The 16,077-nt window shown below is 37.1% G+C and overlaps 1 protein-coding gene across 2 annotated transcripts in view; it reads left to right on the top strand.

The window, feature by feature from the left end:
* KCNJ6 (potassium inwardly rectifying channel subfamily J member 6) overlaps positions 1 to 16,077 on the top strand; it is a 168,126-nt gene that overhangs the window by 41,281 nt on the left and 110,768 nt on the right. Inside the window, exon 2 of one of the 2 annotated variants that reach the window (XM_030477126.1) lies at positions 9,689 to 9,737. The exons of the other annotated variant lie outside the window; for it this stretch is intronic. Coding sequence (XP_030332986.1) covers positions 9,713 to 9,737 — 25 coding nt within the window. The 5' untranslated portion in view covers positions 9,689 to 9,712. The remainder of the gene's footprint in view (positions 1 to 9,688; positions 9,738 to 16,077) is intronic. 2 annotated transcript variants of the gene reach the window in all.

The following is a 16,077-nucleotide window of genomic DNA, read 5'->3' as shown; positions in this document are numbered from 1 at the left end:
CAATACAAAACATGTCTAGGTAAAAAGCTAGCTCAAAGTACTAGCAGCACAGTTATATCAGTGCAAGGCTCTTGCAGACTAATTTACTTGTTGACAGTTACTGTTCTTTCAGAAGCTGCTTGGGGATCTCTAGGCAGCATTGCACTGTACAGAGCTGGCATTCCTTTACTGAAAACAGCCTTTGGTTTTAGTTTAAAACAATAAACATGAATGCTATCTCTAGCCTCAGCCGACAATGAGCACAAGTCTCCTAGAGCAGTCAGAACCCTTTGTCAGCTTGGTCTAAGTACCGGGAGAGCAGCAGTGCAATTATTTTCACCCTGTTTTGCATTTTTATTAATGAACATTTTATACTTCTCTGACATTTATGATCATGTATAATATAATATATTGTACCCATTATTAAAATAAGAATATTTCCACAGAATCTGAAGACTTGAGGTGGTACTATGATTGAGCCTGCACAGTTCAAGCAGTAGACAATACCTGCCGCAAAAACGTACAGTCTATTTAGATAAGCTAGATAGACAGTACATGTGGGTTTGAGGGGTAGAGAGAGAGGCATGCACCCTGTGATAGCAACAAACAGCATGCTAGTTTCACAACCATTCTTTTTGGATGTGTGGGAGAGTGTGAAAAAAGGGAGAAGGAAGATTAGTTATAAAGTTGGAGAGAAAAAGGAAGGGAGAGAGCATTTTAGGAAAGGTGATGGGCTGGATAAGGCAAGAGAGAACAAGAAGAAGAAACAGCATGTGCGGTGAGAAGAATGGGAGACGAAAGGTAGGAGCAAACCTTTAGCACAGCAGAAAAATGATAGTCCATACCACAGCAATTTCAGTGGGAGGCTTCATACCCCCTCTCTTTAGCCATATCACAGGTAGTTCAAATTAGTCGTGTCAGCTGTATTTCTCATGAGTTGAGCCAGAGCCACCAGCAATTCATCTGCTCAAGGCACCTGGCTAATTTGCCTTTGGAGGTGCTGGTTTTCCTCAGTATAGCTTGCTTAGACTGTATATACAAATATTTTAGTGGGCTGAACTTAGGTGACATGAATCCCAAGCCATATGGCCAAAGGTCCCTGTTTTGACTGTTTCAGCTGCAGCTCCTATTATTATCTTCATTAACACTGAAAAGCTGGCAGGGTTTTCAGTGAGGCCAGGGTTGTGACTTTGTGCATTTAAGGAAGGAAGAAGTTTCACTCGAAGGTGGAAAGGTCACCGATAACAAAGTAGTCATATGGAATGTGCTACAATCTCATTTTCTGATTTTTCTGTGTGGAAGATAGGAAACTGAGAACAAAGTCTTATTTCTTAAATTCAGAAAGGCTGATTTACGTCAGCATTTCTGGTTTTTAATACTTTTGCAGTTCAGCTGAAAAAGATCTGTGTAAGCTAGCCTTAATATCAGCATAAACAATCAAAAGTTCAATTTTCTGTCAGTGAATAAGTAGTAAATGGGAGGTATTTCAGGTAGTTTTCAGTAGGACAGGGAGGTATTTTCATTATTAGCATTTTTACATTACCTGACACATTACTTGTTCTTTTCCAACATATCTGCTTTTGAAGATTTCCTTTCAAATATGTTTAACAAGAAAAAGCTGCTAAAATTGGAAACTGTGTGAGATACTTTGGTATTATTCAATCGGAGCCAAATGTGACATTGAAGACAGTTCTTGTTGAAGAACTTTCATTGAATGAACATGATCATAGCACAAAACAAAGAAAAATGTCATCTCTCCTAGTTGTATGTTCATCATTGAAGTCTCACAAGGTACCTGAGGAAATAGGTTCAGTTTTGAAATGTTTGATCTGTTCTATTCAGTCCTGAATTATTTTTACAATTCATCAACACAAGTAATAAGCAAAATTTACTTGATTAGATCATTAGTCTCTTAAATAGTTTAAATGATAGTTTCTAGTTCAGGCATGCTTCTACCCATAATTTTTCATGTGGAAACCGCCATCTGTGAATATTTTTTAAGTGATTCTTATTGAAATCTGTAATTTAATGCTATAAGAATGCAAACAACCAATTGAGATTTTCCCTTTGCAGGGCACAGAAGGAATGAGTTCATGAAACCTAAACATATGCATTATTAACAGTGGAAAAGACTGCAGAAGTATTTTTTAGTCTCTTTTCTATAGTCAATCTCTTCTTTTGGGTTTCTACCAACTTTTTAAATAGGGTAGCTGCTGTTACCTCAAGATAACTTGCATTTCTTCTATTTTGATCCAGAATATATTCATGAATTGTGCCCTAAAAAGGAAAACAGCTGTTTCTGATGAGTTTGATCCAAAGGTCTTTGAATTGGTAAGAACATTTCCACTGATTATGGAGCTTCTCACCATGTATTAATTGTACATAGCCATCCAACCTGCAGTCTAAAGGTTTAGATGACAAAGCATGCATAAGATTATCCACTCTGTCTTGAAGAATGTTTGCTGATGTGTAATTTATCCTGGCTTGTCCAATGTAGCCCTAAGCTTAATAGCCCTAAGTAAAAAACTTTCCAACCTTTTTAGTATAGAATCACTACATCACTCTGTTGCCAGGATATTCTTCTTGATTTTAAGCTTATACTTACACTTGCTTAGTTTCACAATGTAGACTAGAAATGCTGTATGAAAGACTTAAATACGCTGTTGCAATTACCTTTATCCATAATTTGTTAGAACACCCAAGCTGAGCTTCTCAAAAACAAGCAGTACCTATAGTTCACCGACTGTCAAAGTATAGAAGTGGAAGCTCTCCTAGTATTTAGTCAACATAACTCACTGTCTTAGAAGAGACGTATTTTTACTGGGATCTCAGGGAATCAAATCTTCAGATATTCTGTAGGGTCTTTGCAATGGGAGTTGAAAATTAGCATGACATAATTTACCCTCTAGAGCAAAGAAACTAAGAAAATATACCTGCCTTCAATCACATAATAATACCACAACATTACTCAACACTCACCCCTTTGGTCCTCAAAAATATTTCTTTATTAATCTATCACTGTGTAATGTTCCCATTAGTTCCTTAATGGCCGTTTCATATTAATGCTTAAGTGACTCTTCTACAGTTAACAGCAGAAACAAGTACTTAACAGCATAAACCCCACAAAATTGTTAGTAAAATAATCTGCGTCTTCTGTCACCATTATATCAATAGATTAAGAGTACTTAAATGCCCGTAGTTCCGAGGTTTGCTGCCAAAGGTAGGATTTAAATTATTTTTTTTTTTTAGTTTTCTGTTCTCTGCAATCAATTTTAATAATTTAAAAATATAAAGTTCTTTAGGTTACTTAAGAAAAACTGAAAACCAGAGACCTACTACACTTTAGATCTTACTTAAAATACCAAAACTTATAGTCTTTCCCTTCTTTCCTTATTTTTTTGCTTTGCTTTGTTTCATAGATATAAGTATTCTCCCTCCTGCAAACTCTCCTTATCTTGTTCAAACAAGTTTTTTATTTATTTCTGTTCTGGTAGATGCAAGTACATTAAAAAAATGTTCATACATACTCAACAGTAGTCAGCAACATTTATTTATGCTGCTTCTTTCCTAGAAAGATTTTCTACACTCGGAACCATCACACACCATCCTCCTGTTTAATATGTGCATATTTGTTCCTCCTAGTTAGAGAATGACAATGTATTTGCAATGGATTTAATACATGACTGTGAGCTTTGTATCCTGAGTCTGAGGGGAGTTGACAAGCTTCTCTAGAATTGCTCCTTGATTCTCTGCCTGGAAAAAAACAGAGATTTTTCCATACATATTTCACAGACCAAGTGTGAATGATGAGGAAGTTAACTAAAAACTATAAGAAATATAAACCCAGAGAAATAAATTCAGTTCTTCCTGCTGTTAATGTGAATTTCTTCCATGTAAAGCATCTTATATCAAATACTGAGAGTGCTTTATGACATCTGAACACATTAATGTGCCATACTCACCACTACTGCTCGATAACTCTAGTGAACTCAGCTAAGGTGCACCCTTGGTGAACTCTGCTGACTCCACCTATTCAAATACTGTATTTTAAACTCATTCCAGCTGATGCAAATTGAAATCACCTCTTATGCCAAGCTCAGGATAATCCTCTGAAATGTATTCTTAACAATTCAAACTCTGGGATCGCTGCAAGGAAATGAAGATTGCTTGCTAGTATTCTCACCTTTAAAGCTGAGGATGAAGCCAGTTTGCTTGAGATCACACTGTGCTGGGTCCTGCACAAATATAGTCATTACAGTCCCTACCCCAAGAGTTAATTCTAGAAGACAAGACCAAACAGGCTGTTTGCACCATCTTTTTTAAGATGAGCAAGACAGAATAATGAAAATAAATGAGATATACACTATATTTTTTAGCTTTGGGAAGGGAGGTATGAAAAGCAACTCCCATAAATCTAGACAGGTCTTACATACAGCTTGGATTTTAGTAATAGTAAAATAATGCAATAACACAACTCGTCTCAGTATTAGAGGTCATAAAGATGGGCTATTAAGCTTTTTTTAGCTTTGTGGAGATGAGTCCTGGTAGAAATTAAAGTTTCTGTGGCATTTTTCATAAGGAAGACTCCAACTCCCTCCAACAATCCCTTTCCACCTAAAATAAGCTATGCTTTTGAAAGCTGAGTGTAGGCTATTGCTAAAATGAATAACACATAATGAGTGCTGCATTTGCCTACACACCATTGCCTAACAACCAGTATCTAATTCATTACTGTAAAGCATTTGAAGATGTCACAAATATGAAAGACACTATATAAAATGAAATTCTATAATTCTCATTTAATAGTGTTTCCAACATAACACCATTTCCATGTAGTTTGAAAAGTAATTTAAGGTATCCCAAGATAGATGACTCTAAGCTAATATTTCAGGAAAGGTTCTTTTCCTTCTTGCTCATGGAATTTGCATTTAGTTATTGAATAGCTATTGCCTTAAAGGATGTATCAATGAAATTACTAGGGATTTGCTGCTGAATTACTTTCAAAAGTAACAAACCTTAACAAAAAGTATGTGTAATAGATATAATGTATTTGAGTTCTGATCCATAGCTCAGCCATTACCAGACTGACAACATACCATCAGAAATTTTCAGCCGAAGTTCTAGATTACTTCAATATATGCCTAGAATGTTAGTGCACCTCTGCACTTGTGAACTGGCAAAGTTTTAGTCATGCAGTAAACAAACAAAACAAAGATAGCAAACTCATCGATTTGTGCCAGCTGAAGCTAACAGCTACTGAAGAGGAAGCTACAGGATGTGGCCATGTCCTTCCATTAGAAAAATTATGAGATAATGCACTCTCTTGCCCAGAATTTTCCTTACAAGACAAGTGACCTGGGTACTCCATGTTTTGATTCTCAGCTGGAATTTGATGAAGTCTTCATTCTCTGCTCATGCCTGACACTGAAAAGGTGAAGTCTGCACTGCCTTGTTGGCATTATTGGCATCTATCTTGTGCATCCTCTGACAGAACCTATGGCAGACTGTGCAGCATAGGAAGTCAGGCAAAAAGAGCTTTATACAAAGGTACCTGATTTTATTTGGCTGAGAAATGAAAGAGTGATGTGAAAGCCACACTTTCTGTGTTGGTACTTAGAGCATCACATTAAACCCATGAATGTTGCAGCAGCATGATAATAATTTGAGAATAAATTCAGTGCAAGACAGAACACCACAGTCTTGAGGTATTGTAAGACTGGGCAACTGTTCATTTATCTTAAGGAAGATTATATGAAGGAAATATCTTCAAAAAAAAAAAAAAGAAAAAAGAAAAAAAGGAAGGAAAAAAGAAAAAAAAGGAAGAAAAAAAAGAAAACCCACTCCACTAGAAAAGGATTGTTTGCGGCTTCTTTCTTGCACCCTCAGCTGAATGAAATACCTCACCAACAGTGCAAAAAGTATAAAGAAGCATTTTAAACAGCCATTTTTACTAGCTGAAGTTAACATGCTTCACATAGCAATTCCAATTTACATTTCACATGTCCCTTCTTGCATCAAAACAATATAATAAACCACTTGCATTTTAAATGCATACCAATTAAAATATGAAGAGCAGGATTTCTTGCTTTTTATGCACCCAGAAAGATGGTAGCCACCTCACATGGGTATGCAAGGGTGACAGCCAGCACCAAATCTGCACACAGTCCGTCTTTTACCAGAGCAAAGTCTGTCCCTCCCTGCTGCTCCCCTGAGGTTGTGAAAGATTTCAGTTCTTGGCCTCAGAACACGTACACAGTCAGCAACAGCTCATGGATTCAAACCCCTGCAGAAATCACTCCATGCTGACTAAATACCTACAAAGAAGGGAAGAAGAGGGGGGAATAGAAATGAGCCTCACTGTCTTAGGAAAGATGAAAAAAACAAGGTCTGCTTTTCTTTATGTGCTTTCTGAGGTGGCAATGCTTGTTTAACTAGTAATCTCAAGAGGGAACACTACCATAGTCTACCCTTAAAGACAAGTTCTGTTCTGAAATGAAACACCGTGTTGTTTGTTTGTTTGTTTATTTTTAAATGGCAGCTAGTCTTTCTCTGCTGTCAGTCTATATTCAAAACCACATCTATTGATGCTAAGACCAAAAATATGTTTTAATGTTTATTTTTCAAAAGTTAATCTGTTAGAACTCATTCTGTCAGAAAGGACGGAATTCCTTCTTTATCTGCCATCAAAAACCAAATTTCGTAGAAAAAACCAAATTTTCTTAAAATATGCCATTTTGATAAAATAAACGAGTGGAAAAATTCTCTTAGAGTTTCCAGAAGAACTTCACAGTGTGTGTGTGTGAACATACTAGTGATCATTAAAGAAAAGGAAAAATGCAAAACTTGGATGGTAATTTCATACAGATTCTAAACTTCAATGGTAGCAATAAAAAAGATTATTTTTTTAATAAAGTACCTGGAAAATAAGATGTCATTTTTAACCTGTCCTATTGAAAAATGACATTCACACATTGAAAAATGACCTTTATCTTCTAAGAAAGAAAGATCAGAACTTCAGTAGTCCTGGTCATTTCTCTCAGGAAAAGTAAACCAAAGTCTTTCAATATTTTCAAATGCAGGAATTAGTTGAACCTATCTGCCATTTCATGTTATGTCTCTAATAGGGAAACTGACACAGGTGACAGTATCCTAAACATAGAAATTTAGCTCTCCTCTTTAGCCTGCTATACTCTAACTGCTGCAGTGAAGAAATGCAGTCTCCTTACATGCCAAAGTTTCTGTGCTTACCTGTCAGTGGCCTCAGTCCATTACTGGAGGAAGAAGTACATTCTGTTAATGCTTGCCTTTACCAGCTTCTTCAAAACAAACATTTTATTATTAGCTTGATATATATTTGATTCAGAGGCTTAAAAACTTATAATCTTCTCATTTTCTCCTTATATATTATACTTAATACTTTCACGGTAAAAGGAAATTACATTCTAGTCTATGTCCTTATGATAGACCTCCTAATTATTAAAAAGTATTTATTAATATACAAGAGCAAAATATTAATATTTAAAATCACAGCTTCTTATTAGTTTCATAAATCCAACCTTCCCTCTTCAGGGCTCAACACTGATCTTCCCCAACTGTTCGTTCCTGGTAAACTGTAATTTCTCTAGTGAAAAGAAGTGGTTTAGGGTCACATTATAAAGCAATATGGACACAAATTACTGATTATTTTCACAGTGCTGTGCATTCCTTGATGATTAATACCATGCAAGAAATTGCCATATAGGATATTTTGGGTTTTGTAACTGGCACTGTTGTACTACTTCTTTCTTCCTCCTTTTTTTCTTTCATAATAATGCATGAATCTGATGCTGAATGCTACATTATCAGCATGGCTTAGGGCATTAATCTCACCACAGATTCAGGACATAACCTTAAACCTTTCTCTTAATATGAAATGCTCTTAGGGGTATGCATACAGTTTTGAAGCATTATCTGCTTGTTTCATGTGTTCCAATGTTTCTTATTACTGTGAAATGTGAGCTTTTTGTTAGCAGAAGTCTAGCTTTCTGAAGTGCAAGTAGTAGTATATTTGGTATAGAAAATATTCCTCTTAGATTTTTTGAGCTAGGTAAAGCCAGTACTGGGATAAGACACAGATGGACAGACCTTACCTCCTTTCAAGTTATGAGATGATCCTACTCTTTTAAATAAAGCAGGCAGGTAGCTCTTGTGACAGCCTAGCACCTCTGCAACAGGATCTGCTCATGTCATAGCTAAATAGCACTGGAAGACTATGCCTACACTGTCAAATAATGTTTATGGCAGTGACCATTTTAACACCATTTTCAGCCCGTGGCTTGCCCCGGTGCTGCTTGTTGGTATAGACCCAGTCAAAGAGAGATGCCACCATGCTGAATCCTGTCCCCAGCCATATCAGCAGCTACTGCAGGCCACCCTGACCAGAAACCTGCACCTTTTCCCAGAGCTGATGCAGGAAGCAGGGGGTATCTGTTAGGGGTTGCTGCCCATTAAAGTCATAGTTTGGAGCAAATCCTCTCCTCTGCTGAGGTTTTGGGGAAAAAAGGCTGCTTGGATCAAGACCTGCCATCTATACATCTATGGCCCGCAAGACCCTCTCATGCAGCCTTGACAGACGTGGAGGCAGGCTCCCACACCAATTGTTTATAAGTGTTGACATCTGGCCCTTTTCCTTTTGGCTTTTCCAACTGGACTGTGTCAGCTGTGGTTAAAACACGTGAACAGCTGGGCTGTTTGCATTTTAAAGACAGCTGTGGGGTAAAGGACGGGTAGCCGCTAGCTCTGCTTATCCACAGGGCTGGGACTGTCACAGAAGATGCTTGTATAGTTTCAGGGATAATAAGGGTGAGAGCAGCCCCACCACATCTTCTCAAAACCAGATAATTAGAGTTTAAAGGTCTTTGAAAGGCTGAATATTTAATTGGGCCCAAACTCTGGCTCTGAAATCAGGAGATTGGACTCAGCCTCCATTGCTCTGACTGAGGCATGCTTTGGGGCATTGGTTAAGGGGAAATCCACCAAATCCAAGGGCTCTTGATTGACCAAGCCTTCTGCCAGAACAGGCTTAGTTACAACAGCTACAAGTGTATGAAATAGGAAAACAAAATTAAATTTAAAAAATGTTGCCCCAAACAAGTGGCAAAGACAAGCAGGTTTCACTGGGAGTCCCTCTTGTATCAAACGAAGCAGTACTTCAGTCAGTTCATCTCAGCATCAGACCTAGTACTGTACCAATCACTCCGGCTTCCATATGAAATTTATTTATTTCTAAATAACTGCTTTCTATCCTTCAGTATATCTGTTCTGTGGGATGGCCATTTCCATGTCTTTTGTCAGGAAGTCCTAACAGACTTGCAAATTTTAGTGCAGAGTGCAAAACAGAGGATTTTCTCCTCCATTATATTGAATATCTTCAATTACTCCAGCTAGATACACGCACACAGAGAAATAAATACAAGTTTCACTCTTCATAGTTGATACAATCCAGAGGCTACAATAAAAAAAAAAAAAAACCAAAAAACAAAAATCCAAAAACCAGAGGTACAGGCTCTGCTTTTACTTTAGGAGTAAAATTAAAACCCTGAATAAAATAGAAATACGTAAAGGATTAACGTCCTTCCCTTACACTGTCACTTGCACTCAAGTGTATTTATATTTATATACATATTATATGTATATATATGTTTGTTTTTTGTTTTGTCTGTTCCCCCAGGAGAAGCCCAAAAGAGAAAGAGAGATGGCCAAATTGACAGAGTCAATGAGTGAGTACAAATAGGAAGTTCAACCACTTTGTTTTTCCATGTCACAAAACTAGAAAATAGTGCTTGCATTCAGGGATCTCATTCAGCACTGTCTTCACTCCTAACTTCATCATAAATCATTCCACTCCTAAAAAAACCCTGGAATCCCCAGAACAAGGACTCCTATTTTCTTCGTGCACTGTTTAAATCACCTGTATCTGGAGCTGCTACATGTTTGACTTCATGAGCCAGAGTTTTACTTAAATAGAAGTCAACTACTTGTGAATTTAATGAGTGCCCAATTTCCTTGATTCATTTAGTGCATACATTCCTTCACAAGCTTACAAAAGGTTGCACTAAATCCAGTGCAAGTACTCAGTATTGTTGCCCATGCCAGACTCATCCAATAGGAATTGTGCCTGGAGATGTAGTGAAAAGCTTCCCATTGATTTCACTGGTTTCTAAGAGGTGTGTGTTGTCTTAAATCTGTAATCAGCAAGAGGTAGTTTGTACTTCTGCCATAATATGGGATCTAGAGAATGGAGTAGTGCCTGTAAACACCTGTAGCTGAGAGACTCAAAATGTATAATCTATTTCTGGACAAAATTTTGAGACAATTTCTCTTTTCCAAAACTTATATAGCTGCACAGCCTATGCAAGCTTAAATAAATTGATTTTAAAATGGGAGAAATCTTTTACTCTGCTTAACCAGAGAGTATAGAAGGACAAACACTGACATTCATAAGACTCATTAGAAAGTTGTTTCCAGTTAATTTCTTTCTGTTTGTGTACAGAAGGACTGTTCCAAGGACAGCACTTGCCTGCCTTTTTGCTCTCCCAGTTCACTTTGCTTCCTTTTGAAATCATTCTCTATCTCCTTACATATGCCATTGCAGGGCAGAGTCAACACTACTAGCTATAAAATATTATTTCAGTATCAGAAACAACCTATCCCACAAAAAGGTGCTGAAGACCTGGGAGACAAAACAGAGGCAGCAGCACATCAATCAGCAAAGGCCTTTATTCCTAAAGCTTCGTGCACAGATACAGGATGCAGAAGTCAACCTGAAGGCTCTTCTGCCCCTGGACAGACCATTGCTAACCAGTAGTGGACTACAAGCAATGGCATATGATACATGGCAACCTACTGATAGGTAGTTAAACTCTAACTAGAGCACTTGATAGATTTCTTGCTATGGAGGAGTGCATTGTTATCTGAATGCTGTTCTGTCCACTTCTTCTCCCCAGCTGTCTGCATCTCATAAGACCTGGCAAAATTCAAGTTTCTAAGGGAGATTGACAGGTGATATTTTCAATTTTTTGAGTTACCAACAGGATCCACATTCCTCTACTTCCTGCAGTATTCATAAGTAGAAAGAAGTATTTCTCTATGGTACAGCAAAGCCTAGGTGGTAACAGTGGAAATGTTAGCATTACAGTTTAGCAAGGCCCAAAAGAACAATGATACCAGACCCTACAGAAACTCTATGCTATAAAGAATGGTAATTTTGCTCTGTTAATCTCAGTGGATGTACAATGTCATTCTTAGAAACATCCTGCAACCCCATAATTTCTCTGGCATTACTGGATGCTGGATAGCTGTATAATTCTATCTTGATGGATGTGTGAAAGGTGGACGGAACAAAGGAGGAAACTGTTATCAAAGGTGGAAGCAGATAAGCAGTGTGTGCACTATGTGTTAGGTACTTGCTGGCTTTGCACAACCTTTCCAAAACAAGGTGAAAGAATGTCACCAAAAAGTTTTAGGGGAAAGTGAGTAGACTCTGAAGGAAGAGTCAGAGAAGTGGCCTCTATAAAACTTTCTAACCGATTGGGAACACGAGCTAAAAAATGCACTGTGCAATTCCTTTAGGATTTGTGTTTGTCTTGCAAATTACTTTTATGTGGCTTCTTTAAGATAGCATGCTTCTCAAAAGGATTTACTGCTGCTTTGTATGAGGATTTGTTCATACTTCATGCAAGCCTTTTATGAAATTTTCAGATGATTTCATGATGTATTTAAAAATATTTTTGATAAATCATAAACTGCATTGCAAGCTGGAAAGAAAATTCTTAGTGAACGTACCACAGTGCTCATTTTAAAGCAATTGCCAATAAAAAGGGAATAAAAGGAATGGGAAAGCAACAAGCTGACATAGGTTGGGTCTCTGGTTTGGACTGCAGGGCCTTTTTCTTGAGAAAATAAAGAAAGGCCTTTGAGGCCTTAGAGGGTTTCAAAGGTCTCAAGAAATGGTTTGATCATCATACCAATATAACAAAACTATTATTTGCCTTTCAGTTTCACCCAAGAGCTGTGCTTCTCATCGCTTTCCTCTGTTCACATCTTTTCACAGTCCTAGAAAAAATCAATCATCTTCCTTCCACTGCTCTACCTTTTTCCCTCTATCAAAGTGCTCTGATGAAGTTATCAAGCACTGCTCTCTGCCCCTTCTTCTCCATAAAGGTTCTCTGGATGTTTCTGCAGTAAGAAAATCCCTATACCTGAGATTCATGTCACATTGCACCCTAAGAGGAAGACTGAGAGAACACTGTTGCAGTAGTTGTTCCAAACCCGTTATCTTTGCCAGCAGGGAGAACAGTCTATATTTTTGTCATATTTTGTATTTCCATTCTCAGAGGACCTGTCACATTGTAAGGCAGACTGGTAAGGAAAAAATGTTTTAATACCTGCTGTCCTATTTATAGTAGGATCTTTACGATGTTATAAAGATATGAAGTATTATGACAGAGCCCTGTACTTGTGTGTGTTGAGAGAACTGTCTGACTTGAATGTTAAAAAAAAAAAAAAAGAGAGAGGGAAAATATTTTAACACAACAGTTAAAGTGCAAACTAGAAAGAAATGTTGTGCTAAATTTCTGGGGATAGTCCCTTAGAGCTGATATAGAAGCAGAAATGCATACAAAACAAGACCACTCTTTGCCCCAAGTTATTATTTTGCAACACTTCCACAGAATTAATAGAAAACGGCCATAATTGCATTGAGCCCCAGGGAGCTGTCCAAGAATTCCTTTATATTGCCTTAAAATCCATATGCATTTTGAAATTTCTTTATAGCCTGAGTTTGGCAATTTACCTCATATAATCTCAGAATACTTAAAAGCTGAGCATATAAGTGAAACCAGGAACCAAATTATTTTCCCTGTGGGCTTTGGTTTTTTTCTCTTCCTGTTGTTTTCATGCTTCCCATGCACTGGTGGTCATTGTTAACCCAAATGATGCCATCACCTTGTCTGCAAATAGCTAAAGGACAGCAAGCAGGGTAGGACAGCAAATATTAAGCAGTACAGGAAGGTATCAGATGTTCAGCCTGATATATTTGGCCAATTTGAAAACTAAGATATTGAAAGAAGCATTCTGTACAGAACTGTTCGTTCCTTCGGAATGATCACCATTTTAAATTCTTTGGGTAATGAGAATTATTACAAGACATTTAGTGAGTAGCCAAATATGGTAATGCCTTGATAGTACCTTAGAGAAGTCCTTTTAGAGTCCAGTGTTATGATATTGAAAGAAATTTCTTCTCTAGTTCCATCAGTTTCTCCTCCTGCTATTCAGGTAGCCAAGGTGTGCAGTGTGTTCCTGAGTTGCTTTGGGTGAAGGCAAGCTGTCTACATTACAACCTCTAATTGATATCTGTTGGATGTCTACCTTATGTCAGAGGCTAGTTGGTTGCTCTTCTTGCAACATGATGGCTCGCCAGCTTGGATAGCACCTGCAAAGCTCTCCTCAGGGTTCAGATATTTCTAAAAGCCCTGCCAGAGATGTGATTTTGGCTGAAGACCAAGTGAGAACGTGAATGTGTCCCTTCTCTTTCATCCAGACTTCAGGTCACTGGTGTACAGACAAGTTTGTACAAACTCTTCTCCCTAAGGCAGTGAGGAAGTCCAAGATCTCAGCTCTGAATTATGCAGAATCATGGATCTACTGTGCCATATGATGGCTTCAGCATAATCAATGTGTATCATGAGCAGTGTGAATTTGCTACAGGCTAGAAAAGGAAATGGGCATGGTTGGCTGCCTTAAAGCAGTTAAAAAGAGAAGTGACATCCAGTTAAGATGTTCTCCAGCAGTAGGAGCACATCAGTAAATAGTCATGTTTGTTCTCCTACGCAGTTGAGCCACATGACACACCTGCATGAGGACAGCCAGAGGCAGAAGAGCTGGTTTAAAATAAGGATGTACCTTCATTTGTTGCAAAAATGTGTACTCCAAATGTCTGTAAATTTACTTCCAATGACAGTGAAATAATGAATACTGAGACCTTAGATGACTCCAGATAAAATCTTTTGAATTATGGATGCTGTGAATTTTACTCAGAGGGGAGTAAAAAAAAAAAATCAAGCTAACTTGAAATAATTTCACAAGCAGACAAAGCCTAGGAGGGATCTGTTTTGTGATGGAATGCTTTTCCCAAAAGCTTTCTTTTTCTCATCTCCAGTGTCTGAATCTGAAGTGTCCCTACTGTTCTCTCATACTTGTAGAGAGGGTTTATAAAAAGAAAAATGTTTCTGCTTTGAGCTAGTTAGGAGTCACAGAATTTTCATATTTACATGTGCCAGGGTAGTCTGGATTTTCTTGAGCAATTCTAACTATTTTGAATTATTTTTCCTGACATGTAAGAAAAACTTATGGTATATTACAGTAATTTCATATCCAATATACTCTTTCTTGATATAGGACTTTATGACTTTTCTACTTCAACTTTTTCTTTTTTTTTCCCTACTACACCATTTCTCTTTGTCTTTTATTCAGAAACCTAACCTTTTTATTATCACATAGCAAGTTGGTGGTGCCTGCATATATGCTATCTTGTATGAACACACCGCCAGTTGTACATACACAGAATCAGGACTTTGAGAACTGATCCTAAAGCCTGAGTTTCCACCTCATTGATCTAGAATACTGATTCTTCCATCTCAGGAAACATTTCTAAGTACAAATATCCAGTTCGACACTTCCCACTGATACCAAGTATGACCAATTTGTTAGAAAAAGCAGCTTCTTACAGTGTAAAATTCAAATGCAAAAACTCCAAAGCACTCAGAAAACTCATTCAAGAAAGACATTTGCTTGAGGAAGTTAGAGGCATTTGTTTTCAAGATACCCAGTTATCCCTTTATGGTTAGCCTTTTTAGGAGGGTGTGCCAAGAGTAGAAGAGGAAGGCTGGTTTTCCCACAATGTATTTTCATCATTTCTTACTTTTTAGTAAGAAGATTGTTCTGCTGTGATAGTTATTTCTTGGGGAGTAGTTTTGCAGCAAATATTAAGCCATAGAGATAGATGTTCTATTAAGTGGAACATCTAATTACTGTTGATTTGGTACTGTATGTATAGGTTGATAACATTTATTTCAAAATTAACTCCTTAATCTTTGGTCAAATTTAAATTACAAGTAACTAGAATGTGTTATTATTTTTATTATTAATATTAATAATCTTATTATTTCAGCAGAAATTAGCTGATGATATAATGAAAAGAACAGAAAGAATAATGCTATTATCATTAAAGGAAAATACAGTCTATTCTTCATGATAAAGGTCAGGTTTTGAGAGAAGAAAGAAATTCTAAAACAGGAGTTCATTATGCAGGAAAGCAAGTTCTATTGTTTGAGTGATACTCTATCAGGGGCTTAGAAGAACTATGAACTTATATGTGCAATAAGAAACAAAAGAAACTTGTCTTTATCAGGAAGCTGATTGACAGTATATCCAGTCCTCAGTATAAAATAATGTGAAGAGCATTTGCTTTGCATTCTCTGAACTTTTAAGGGTCTTATCTTTAATTTCTTTCTGCAAGTGTGAGGGACAGAAATGTTTTTTCTCAAATGAAAACCAAGACTCTCATATCGTCATATGATTCTAGAAGCTTAGATTTTTCAAAAACATATTAAATTTTTATACCACTGCTTGTATTATTTTTCTGAGCTAAAATCTTTGTGAAAATTAAACTCAAAATATCGGGAATGAGATAACCAAAAGCTGAATTATGAATGAAGTAAAACTTTGTTTCTAGTTAGGAACAGTGATTTCATATAGACTACATTGTACTGCTTCTTATTGAAACACAGTATTTCCCATTACTTGCACCTTTAACAACATTTATTCTATTGAGGTTGTAATTTTCCATGGTAGGTGTGTATTTCAATAATTCCCTTACTTTCCTTAGCTCAGGGTAAACCCATTTCTAAAAAAAAAGGCTATCGTCAGCTAACATTGTTTAAGAATTCTCAGTGCCTTTCCTTTGAATTGCTATAGTCCATGGCACAGCAAAGCTGAATTTTCCAGTCACATGCTTCCCAGATGAGGCACTCATCTTCTATACTAAATCTAAGTGGTCTA

This window comes from Strigops habroptila, chromosome 2 (genome assembly GCF_004027225.2).
Source record: "Strigops habroptila isolate Jane chromosome 2, bStrHab1.2.pri, whole genome shotgun sequence".
Lineage (NCBI taxonomy): Eukaryota > Metazoa > Chordata > Aves > Psittaciformes > Psittacidae > Strigops > Strigops habroptila.
Note: the sequence above shows the minus strand (reverse complement) of the source record. Positions and strands in the feature narration are given on the sequence as shown.